At 41.2% G+C, this 11662-nt stretch overlaps 1 protein-coding gene across 1 annotated transcript; it reads right to left on the bottom strand.

The window, feature by feature from the left end:
- Positions 1 to 726: 726 nt before the first annotated feature.
- Positions 727 to 3726, bottom strand: LOC115081319 (olfactory receptor 1G1-like). The gene is made up of 2 exons (XM_029585804.1): positions 3646 to 3726; positions 727 to 1687 (listed from the first exon to the last, which is right to left on the bottom strand). The coding sequence occupies exon 2, from the start codon at positions 1672 to 1674 to the stop codon at positions 727 to 729; it is 948 nt and encodes a 315-aa protein (XP_029441664.1). The 5' UTR covers positions 1675 to 1687; positions 3646 to 3726.
- Between the last annotated feature and the right edge of the window lie 7936 nt (positions 3727 to 11662).

Below are 11662 nucleotides of genomic sequence, written 5' to 3'. Positions count from 1 at the left end.
ATGTGCATTTGTTTGAAACAACATAAACACATTGTTTATATCACTTCATTTCATTTTTTAAGCTAAATGAGAGAAAAAAAACATGAAATTTCATGTTTTTTTTCTATCATTTTTTGTGCACACTATTTACAAATAGGATGCACAGGAACCCAAACATCCCAAACAAAGGGGTTTCTGGAGAACTCCTATTCTACCCCACACCCCACTACCCCTGGAGGTAGCAGTTTCCCAAGACACTTTAATACCTCCAAGGTTTCCATGCTCAGAAGGTGAGTCTCTTTTAATGAAAAGGAGGCTCTAGAGTGAGGGATCATGGTGAAAGTGAAAGGCAGTAGGCTCAGGAGTAATCTTAGGACATATATCTTTGCATAGAGGGTAGTGGATACATGGAACAACCTCCTAGTGGAGGTGGTGAAGTCAAAAAGAGTACCTGAATCCAAGAAAGCAGGGGATAAACACAGGGGAATTCTGATGGAATCATGAGATTTATAGTGGTAAATTAGAATAGTTGGGCAGATGGGCAGACTAGATAGGCTATATGATCTTTTTCTGCCATTACGTTTCTATGTTTCTATGAATATTCATTATGGAATTCTTGAAAACTAGACCTTCTTGAAGTCTCCTTGAAAACTATTGACCTAGAATGAAAATGGCTTCTGTATGAACAAAATATAAAAGATAACCAAACTCCAGAACACCATCTAGTCTTTAATTACATCAGAGGCTTTACATTTTCTGAACATGTCTTATCCTTCTACCAATTGCTCGTTTTAAAGCTCCTTTCACTTCATTATTTCTCAGACTGTAGATGAATGGGTTTAGCATTGGTGTGATGATGGTGTACATCACAGTCACCAACTGATTCTTATTCTGGTTATAGCTAGAAGAGGTTCGATAATAGGTAAAAAAAGCAGAGCCAAAGAATAAGGAGACCACAATGAGGTGAGAGGAACAGGTGGAGAAGGCTTTGTGTCTTCCCTCAGCAGACTGGATGCCGAGTATGGTGGAGAAGATGCAAATGTAAGAGATGATTATGCAAAGGAAGGTGCCTGTTCCTATCACGGCTCCTTCAATAAAAATCACTAGTTCATTGGTGAAGATATCAGAGCAGGAGAGCTTCAGCAGTGGTGGGAGGTCACAGAAGAAGTGATCAATGATATTTGACCTGCAGAAGGACAACTGAGACATCAACAAAGTGTGCAACAAGGAATGAAGTTGAGAAATTGTCCAGCAACCAGTCACCATCACACTACAGAGCATCCTGTTCATCACCATGACATAATGGAGAGGGTTACAGATAGCCACATACCTGTCATATGCCATTATAGAAAGGAGAAAACACTCATTCACACAGATAGCAAGAAAGAAATACATCTGTGCCATACAGCCAGGGTAAGAAATGATTTTACTCTTGGAAAGGAAGTCGGCCAGTAGTTTAGGGACAGTGACAGAGGTGAAACACATGTCCACAAAGGACAAGTTACAAAGGAAGAAATACATGGGGGTTTTAAGTTTAGGGTCAGTGACTATTAATGCCATCATGACAATATTTCCTAGCAAGTTAAGCAGGTACAGAGTTAAAAACACCAAGAAGAGTGTGATCTGATATTCTGGAATATCTGACATTCCCGAGAGAATGAATGATGTCACGCTGGTGTGATTTTCAGTTTCCATTTGTTGTTAATACCTGTAAGAATTAAAATGAGGTGAAATCAGTTGCCATTCAGATGACCAATCAAATGTTAAGATATATCTGATCATTTATTTATAAAACAGTTTTTAGTTCAATTTTTTACTTTGTTTACAATTATTTTATAATGTATTGCTTTCACTGTTTGAAATATTGATCCAGGTTCTTCTGGAAATTATTTTCTTATTTATTTGAAGGCTGTTCTTTAAACTTTTCCAGCTCTGGCAACATACGTGATAGGACTTTTTGTTTGCACATAAGACATCTTTTCTAATTTGGATTGTACTGAGAAATTATTAAAAATGTTGGTATGCATGCTGGAATAATATGTATTATTGTGATTTTAGTTGAAAGTTATTTGTGGCTCTTAGATGTGTTAGCATTTGAATGCAAGGCTGGATAGAAGGAGAGATTGGAAGGAAAGGAGAGATTTGCCCCATTTGGCAATCATAACTGTCTTTAAAATCTACCAGCTTCCAGCTTTAGGAATATTTTTTTTTTTGTAATTTTTTCTTTATTGATTTTTCAATGAAATTACAATCATATTTATGAAATAACAGGAAATAATGTGCATCATTAAATAAAAGAAAACACACATCATTCAAATAATAATAAATCTACACTTATAACCCATAATCACGGGGGAGAAAAAAGAAAAAATAATATGTATTAACCCATAATATCGTCTATAGGTAAATACATGCATATATTTTTGATGGATCTCTGATGGCAGAAAATTCAAATTTTCCAATTTGAATTGTATTGATGATGGGGAAATGTGTATGCTGGAATAATTTAAGGCATTCCTTTTTAAGTATTCTTTTATAGTTTGTTTTTTTTAACTTGGGGTATTTCTGCTTTTTACATACAAGGTAATGATCATGCCCATTATTTTATGTTTCTTGATGTGTTGATCTAACTATTATATTGCTTTGTGGTTCTGATTGTTTGGTTATTGGTTGTGTCTAAGGCTTGCAATATGTGTCACATGTTTTATATTTCCTTTCGTACTTCACTATGAGCTTTTAATTGTATTGGTGGTTAAGAAATGCTCTTACATTTTATACCTATAAATATATCTATATATTTATACATATGTATCTATCTATATTTATATATCTAGATATAGATGATAGATACAGTATATAGTATGTGTGGGTGGGTAGGTTGGGGTCTCCATCTAGTTGTAAGTTATGTATGGCTCTTAAATATATTAGGATTTGTGTGAAAAGCTAACTTGGAAGGTTAGGGAAGGTGGGTGATGCCCATCTGGCATCACACTCCCCTCCACCCACCACCATCATTCATTTACCCCATTTTCTAAGTTTCTTATAGAGGACAATGACATGATCTTTCCCCACTTAGACAAAGGTGGTCACTATCTTCAGTTAAAGCCCACTTATTGACCTACCTTTACAATATTAAGTCTGGAATTTGAGAGAACTGTATTAGGCTTAGGTAGAAATGCTGATTAGTCTGGGTGTCAATTTAGTGTTGAAGCATATTATTGATCTAACTTATGATGAAGGACTTAAGAGTTCTTTCTACCCACTGGATGTTTTCTTTACAGACCATTATGAATGCTATGTCTTATAGCTTTATTCAATTAAACTTGCTCCTACCTCAGCCTTTTCTTAAACCACCTTGTTGACTTTTTCCATTTAGATCATAGCAAAAACAGGAATTTATCCATGGTGGCTCTAGCTTTTAATGCTGGTTTAATGATACCTTTACCATAAAGTTAGCTGCATTCTGAGGTAAATATAAAATCAGATTTGAGAGACCCTGCTTTTATGCTGTTACATTTTGATCATATACAGTTTTGCTGTTTCATTTTCATTACATAAAATTTCTGTGGTTTTAAAACATAAATTCTATAGTCCTGAAATGCATCCAAATAGAAATACTATAAAAAAAAAGGCAGAGTTCAAAGCCTCCATTCCAGGAAAACTCACCTTGTCTGTGCTCGCAGAGTATTCCTACCAAACCCCCACAGACCTACGCAAGGCCCAGAGAAATTAAATGTGAGAACTGCTGTCAGTAAAACACTGAAGAAAAGACCTGCAGAGATCTTAGACTGTCTGATCCTCCTGCAGTGCCCAGCCCAGCTCCTGCTGGACAGAAATGAGGAACGTATGGAATTTGGAGGATAATTTTTTTTTAACTCATGGAGTCCTGATACCCAAGGATTTGAATTTATTTTTGCAAGTGTTGAGTTAGTGATTGAATGCAGCTTTATATCTAATTCCACATGGGGAAAATAATTCCACATAGGGCCAATCCACTAATTTGTGCAATTATTAGTAAGTGTTTAATTACATTATTTTAATAGCTCTTTTTCCCATACGGCCAGATTTTTAATGGCCTGCACACATAAAACACAGGATCACGCATGTGGCTGGGCCTTGTGTGCGCTGCGCGCATTTTAAAAGGGGACTGGCCGTGCGCGTAACCCCTGTTACACACACAAGAGCCGAGCCCCGGCAGAGGGGTGGTCTGGGGGCTGGGTGGGGCGAGATGCACCCGGTACAGTGGCCATTTGCCTCTGTGCTGGGGGATCGCACGTCGGCAGGGTGCCAGCGCACGCAACTTGCTCCAGCTCCTTTGCAGGAGCAAAATGTTAGTTGCAAAAATGGAGGGCACCTAGGATAAGGATAAGGGGTGGGTAGGATAGGGGAAGGGGAAGGGAGGTTAGGGGAGGGGGGGAGGGAATCGGGGAAGCTCGATGATGCATCGCCACACAAATTCGCGAAATTCTACCTCTCCTTGCATGTGCCGTGCACGCATTTTTTTTTAAAACTACCCATTAATGCATATAATCCTTTCTCAGCAGATGGCACATTTCCTGAAAGGGCAGTCCTCACACTTCTCATTCCCCTTTCCTGAATCCCCAGGATTTGGGGGTGAAGGCTTAACCTGTAGATGTAGTGTACTTGGATTTTCAAAAGATATTTGACAAAGTTCCTCATGAGAGGCTTCTAGGAAAAATAAAAAGTCATGGGATAGGTGGCGATGTCCTTTCGTGGATTACAAACTGGCTAAAAGACATGAAACAGAGAGTAGGATTAAATGGACAATTTTCTCAGTGGAAGGGAGTGGACAGTGGAGTGCCTCAGGGATCTGTATTGGGACCCTTACTTTTCAATATATTTATAAATGATCTGGAAAGAAATATGACAAGTGAGGTAATCAAATTTGCAGATGATACAAAATTGTGCAGAGTAGTTAAATCACAAGCAGATTGTGATAAATTGCAGGAAGATCTTGTGAGGCTGGAAAATTGGGCATCAAAATAGCAGATGAAATTTAATGTGGATAAGTGCAAGGTGATGCATATAGGGAAAAATAACCCATGCTATAATTACACAATGTTAGGTTCCATATTAGGTGCTACTACCCAAGAAAGAGATCTAGGTGTCATAGTGGATAACACATTGAAATCGTCGGCTCAGTGTGCTGCAGCAGTCAAAAATGCAAACAGAATGTTGGGAATTATTAGAAAGGGAATGGTGAATAAAATGGAAAATGTCATAATGCCTCTGTATCGCTCCATGGTGAGACCGCACCTTGAATACTGTGTACAATTCTGGTCGCCGCATCTCAAAAAAGATATAATTGCAATGGAGAACGTACAGAGAAGGGCGACCAAAATGATAAAGGGAATGGAACAGCTCCCCTATGAGGAAAGACTAAAGAGGTTAGGACTTTTCAGCTTGGAGAAGAGACGGCTGAGAGGGGATATGATAGAGGGGGGATATGATAGAGGTGTTTAAAATCATGAGAAAGACTAGGGGGCACTCCATGAAGTTAGCATGTGGCACATTTAAAACTAATCAGAGAAAGTTCTTTTTCCCTCAACGCGCAATTAAACTCTGGAATTTGTTGCCAGAGGATATGGTTGGTGCAGTTAGTATAGCTGTGTTTAAAAAAGGATTGGATAAGTTCTTGGAGGAGAAGGCCATTACCTGCTATTAAGTTCAATTAGAGAATAGCCACTGCCATTAGCAACGGTAACATGGAATAGACTTAGTTTTTGGGTACTTGCCAGGTTCTTATGGCCTGAATTGGCCACTGTTGGAAACAGGATGCTGGGCTTGATGGACCCTTGGACTGACCCAGTATGGCATGTTCTTATGTTCTTCTTGGCCCAGCCAGTAATGTTCTCCCATGTGTTTGTGTTACCATAGCTCTTTCAGGTAGGCACACTTACAAACCAGACAGGACTCACTGAATGGGTGTTCAAATTATAATTTACTCTAATTCCTTGTAAGTGAATCAATAGATGCAAAACATAAAGGGGTCGATTTTCAAAAACATGTGTGGACGTCAATGTGTTTGCGGTTTCCGACACATGCATATTATAAAAAACAATTCCCGCATGCACATGTGTGCCAGATTTAAATGTCCGCACACGCATGTGCAAGCGACTGGCCTCTCGTGCATGCAATGGGGGGGATTTAAAAAAAAATATGTGAGGCAACATAAGAACATAAGAACATGCAATACTGGGTCAGACCAAGGGTCCATCAAGCCCAGCATCCTGTTTCCTACAGAGGCCAAACCAGGCCATAAGGACCTGGCAAGTACCCAAAACCTAAGTCTATTTCATGTTATCGTTGCTAGTAATATAGCAGTGGCTATTTTCTAAGTCAACTTAATTAATAGCAGGTAATGGACTTCTCCTCCAAGAACTTATCCAATCCTTTTTTAAACACAGCTATAATAACTGCTCTAACCACATCTTCTGGCAACAAATTCCATAGTTTAATTGTGCTTTGAGTAAAAAAGAACTTTCTCCGATTAGTTTTAAATGTGCCCCATGCTAACTTCATGGAGTGCCCCCTTGTCTTTCTACTATCCGAAAGAGTAAATAACCAATTCACATCTACCTGTTCTAGACCTCTCATGATTTTAAACATCTCTATCATATCCCCCCTCAGCCGTCTCTTCTCCAAGCTGAAAAGTCCTAACCTCTTTAGTCTTTCCTCATAGGGGAGCTGTTTCATTCCCCTTATCATTTTGGTAGCCCTTCCCTGTACCTTCTCCATCGCAATTATATCTTTTTTGAGATGCGGCGACCAAAATTTGTACACAGTATTCAAGGTGCGGTCTCACCATGGAGCGATACAGAGGCATTATGATATTTTCTGTTTTATTCACCATTCCCTTTCTAATAATTCCCAACATTCCGTTTTCTTTTTTGACTGCTGCAGCACACTGAGCCGATGATTTCAATGTGTTATCCACTATGACGCCTAGATCTCTTTCTTGGGTTGTAGCACCTAATATGGAACCCAACATTGTGTAATTATAGCATGAGTTATTTTTCCCTATATGCATCACCTTGCACTTATCCACATTAAATTTCATCTGCCATATGGATGCCCAATTTTCCAGTCTCACAAGGTCTTCCTGCAATTTATCACAATCTGCTTGTGATTTAACTACTCTGAACAATTTTGTGTCATCTACAAATTTGATTATCTCACTTGTCGTATTTCTTTCCAGATCATTTATAAATATATTGAAAAGTAAGGGTCCCAATAAAGATCCCTGAGGCACTCCACTGGCCACTCCCTTACACTGAGAAAATTGTCCATTTAATCCTACTCTCTGTTTCCTCTCTTTTAGCCAGTTTGCAATCCACGAAAGGACATCGCCACCTATTCCATGACTTTTTACTTTTCCTAGAAGCCTCTCACGAGGAACTTTGTCAAACGCCTTCTGAAAATCCAAGTATACTACATCTACCGGTTCACCTTTATCCACATGTTTATTAACTCCTTCAAAATAGTGAAGCCAGATTTGTGAGGCAAGACTTGCCTTGGGTAAAGCCATGCTGCCTTTGTTCCATTAAACCATCTCTATCTATATGTTCTGTGATTTTGATGTTTAGAACACTTTCCACTATTTTTCCTGGCACTGAAGTCAGGCTAACCGGTCTGTAGTTTCCCAGATCGCCCCTGGAGCCCTTTTTAAATATTGGGGTTACATTTGCTATCCTCCAGTCTTCAGGTACAATGGATGATTTTAATGATAAGTTACAAATTTTTACTAATATGTCTGAAATTTCATTTTTTTAGTTCCTTCAGAACTCTGGGGTTCTGAAGGAACAAGTAAGGTTTTCCCTACTTGTTCTGAAGGTTTTTCCCTACTTGTTTTGAAGGAACAAGTAGGGTTTTCCCAGTTCCCTCCCAGTCCACTCCAATTAGGGAGCAGACTGCGCGAGAACTTCCCTATCCCCCTAACTACCCTTCCTCCATTTTCCCCTCTCCTCCCTGACCCCTAACCCCTATCTAGCTAGTTAAAATTATTTTGTTTTAATACTTACTGCTGCTTTGGAGCAGAAGTAACTTCTGTGTGCTGGCCGGCTGCCGACGAGTGCTTCCCTGGGACAGGGCCTAATGGCCACTGTCCCGGTCGGCCCTTCACCCTGCCCTTCTCCACCCAGACCTTGCCCCCAAGCCCACCCCTTTTGCATGGCCCAGCACTTGTACGGATATGGGGAGATATGCATCTGGCCGGGCCATTTCTAAAAGGCACTCAGTGCGCGCACGGCCTGGCCATGGGCGTATCTCCCGGATTTTACAAGTGCGGGCTTTTAAAATTCAGGCAAAATTGTCCAGATACTTCCAGTGTTCCCAGATTTACATGAGACAGGATTTACTTGCTCTCCAGTCTGTGGAAATGTCTCTCCAGGCAAGAGCTTGGAACAGGGATATCCTCCATGGTAAGGAAAGATGATGATTATTATCCCAAGGTGGCTGGGGAATCCTAACAGTGACCGGATCCCTTCCCACAGTACCAGAGGTCCACATTGAATCCTGAACGTCACCTGGCAGCGTCCTGTGTCCTAGGGTGGACACAGGACACTGCCAGGTGAAGACAGCGACTGCTTCCCAGGAGGAAAGGCCTATGCTGGAAACAGCTACCAAAGTCTCTCCAGTACCAGGGAAAGGAAAGGGGCAGAAAAATCTCTGTTTCCCCATAGGTGAAAAAATGCAACTTGAAACAGGATCTCTTTTCCCTCTGGGGGCTCCTCTTTTGTAGGCTGAAAAGATGTACAGTCCCTCCTGAGGGGATTCTGCCTCCCAGGAATGAAACAGGTAAAAAAAATGCAGAGAATCTGGAAAAACTGTAAAATACTTTCTTAATAACCTTCTTCCTTCCAGCCCTATTACAGGAACTGGCAAGGCATGTGCCTCTCTTCTCCTTTGACAGACTGGGGGCCTAACTCAGAGAGCACCCATGAAACACAGCCTTCCCCTTCAAAAGCAAACTACATCTGCCTTGCTCTTACCTAATCTATTCCCCTCTTGTGCCTAAGGGATGACCAATTCCAGACAAACCCTGGGGGAGATGGTGTAATGAATGGTTTGTCCCTCTGCAGCTGACTACCCAAGGGCTGGGATTAGGGACATCTAGTGGAGACCCCAATTTGTCCAGAAAGGTTGCCATGCAAACCTTTCATTGGCCTGTTGAGATGAGGTAAATAGGTTAGTGCCTGATCAGGTAAGCTAACCTCTTTTTCATAAGGGGATAGGGCTGCCTGCTTAATAGGCAGCCCATTTAGGCCACCAGAAACTGTGCTGCTGCCTTAACGATTCACCTCAGCTTGCTGCTCCAATTCCCATGAATTTATACTATATGCATTAGGGATGTGAATCGTGTGATCGATCGTCTTAACGATCGATTTTGGCTGGGGGGGGAGGGAAATCTGATCGTCATGTTTTTTTTGTTAAAAAATCGTCAAATCGTAAATCTGCGGGAAAACACTATGTCATACGGGTCGTATGACATAGTGAGGGCAAAGGTAGCGCCGGCACCATTTTGAATATTGGCAATACGGCCCACGTGCAGGACGTCGCTCCCGGACCTCTGCTGGACTTTTGGCAAGTCTTGTGGGGGTCAGGAGGCCCCCCCAAGCTGGCCAAAAGTCCCTGAGGGTCCAGCGGGGGTCCGGGAGCGATCTCCTGCACTCGTGATGTCGGGTGACAGGAACCAAAATGGCGCCGGCGCTACATTTGCCCTGTCATATGGTAAGGGCAAAGGGCCACCGGCGCCATTTCTATTAACGCAGCTGTGGCCCAAGAGTGGGAGATCGCGCCGGGACCTTCCCCCCCCCCACTGGACCCCAGGTAATTTAAAACATTTGGGGGGGTTCGGGAGGGTGGGGGATTTATTTTAAAGGGTCGGGGTGGGTTTTAGGGTTGTTTTGGTGTGCCAGTTTTCCCGCCCTTCCCCCCTTCCCCGATTTACGATTTTTTGACGATAAATCGGGGGAATTGCTATTGTATCGCGGCTCTAACGATTTTTGACGATTTAAAATATATCTGACGATTGTTTTAAATCGTCAAAAAACGATTCACATCCCTAATATGCATTTTACCCTTTTACATTTTATATTCTGCTTTTCACACTTTTTTCAGCATTTAAAAGCAGATTACATTTAGGTACTATAGGTATTTCCCTATCTCCAGAGGGCTTACAATCTAAGGGGGTCATTTATCAAAGTGCTATATGACGTTTTCACATGCGAAAACACCTTTGTCGCATGCGGAAACACCATAATGCATGTTGTGATGCAAATCAGGAGGAGTGGGATTTCTGGCCAAGTGTGCTGGCTTTGCAAGTTGCAAAGCCGTATCGGCACAGTTTTAACTTACACCTTTTTCATTTGTGTTAAGCTGTGCACTATGGCTTCATTGGACTTTGTGTTGTGTTTAGTACTTTAAGCTGCTAGGGGAGAGAGAGAGAGAAAGAAAGAGAGAGAGAAAGAGACAGACACTAGCTATAAGGCTCTCATACCAGGAAGGTATTTATACCTCTATATGAGGCCCACCAAGCTACTCGAAGTGAGGTTTAGGTATTAGTGTAGGGGTTAGGGGACACTTTGACATTCAGAGTGCGACATACGAACAGAACAGTGCACTCTTGTGAAGATTTGAGGACCTTCGGAATGAACAAGAACTCAGAGTGAAACACTTCTGAGAGAGTCAAAATTAGCTGGACCAGAATCCTTGCTAACTCATAGCTGGATTGGAGATCAGAGGCTAAATACCCGAAGGTAGTGACTTCATGCGGTGGGGATACCCCTAAGTTTCCCGCCATGACATATTCAAAAGGGAGAGCGATGTGCACGCGAGTGCCCTAAGTAACCTCAGTGTAAGAATGGCGAATGCAATTACCCATGCCGGTTCAGGACGCCAGAGAGTATGGCGAGTTGAGGCCGAGGCAGCCATGTTGCCCAGAGTAAAGAAAAAGAAAAGAGGTGAGACAGAGAGGGCACATTTGCTGAGATGAACATTAACGTCTCAATCTTGAAGTACTTCAAAAGTCATGCTAAATAGGTCATTCAAACTGAATGCTATTAGTGGACTCAGGAACACCTCACCGAGGCTCAGCTGTTGTGCAGTTGTTTCCACAGACCATAATTAGATATCATCCATACAGGCAAACATTGGACTGCACAGAATTGAATGATTTTTACATGATCAGTGATGTGCAGCCAGCTTCTTAACAAGAGGCTCTCACCAGCTCTGTCCCATTTGGTGATGCCCTCCCTTTCATGAATCTATTTAACTCTCTACCATGGACATAACAAAACAAGTTGTACATCAACTTTTTCTATCAAACCTTGTAACATCTTGTTATATCAAATCCCAAAGCATAGTATGACATTAAAACTATCAGAAACATTTGTATACTAAAAACAACCAGACCATAAAGCGCCAAACAAAATTATATATATATAAATTAACTAGTACAAATATTTAGAGGACATGAAAAATAAATTAACCCAAATATATAAAACTATGAAAGACAGGAGAGAGAAGAAATAGCACCCTTAAGATATCTACTTCTTAAATGTGTACTTCTGCTCCTTTCTTGCTGCTTTCACAAGCTCTGTACATGTCATTTTATAGTTAAAGTGCACAAACAGTTCAGCTTTCGCCATATCCACTTGGAGCC

This window comes from Rhinatrema bivittatum, chromosome 1 (genome assembly GCF_901001135.1).
Source record: "Rhinatrema bivittatum chromosome 1, aRhiBiv1.1, whole genome shotgun sequence".
Lineage (NCBI taxonomy): Eukaryota > Metazoa > Chordata > Amphibia > Gymnophiona > Rhinatrematidae > Rhinatrema > Rhinatrema bivittatum.
This window is presented reverse-complemented; position numbering and strand designations above follow the sequence as displayed.

What these genes read in the sequence shown, in the direction of transcription:
- LOC115081319 (XM_029585804.1), bottom strand. Translation starts at nt 1,674, where the DNA reads ATGGAAACTGAAAATCACACCAGCGTGACATCATTCATTCTCTCGGGA.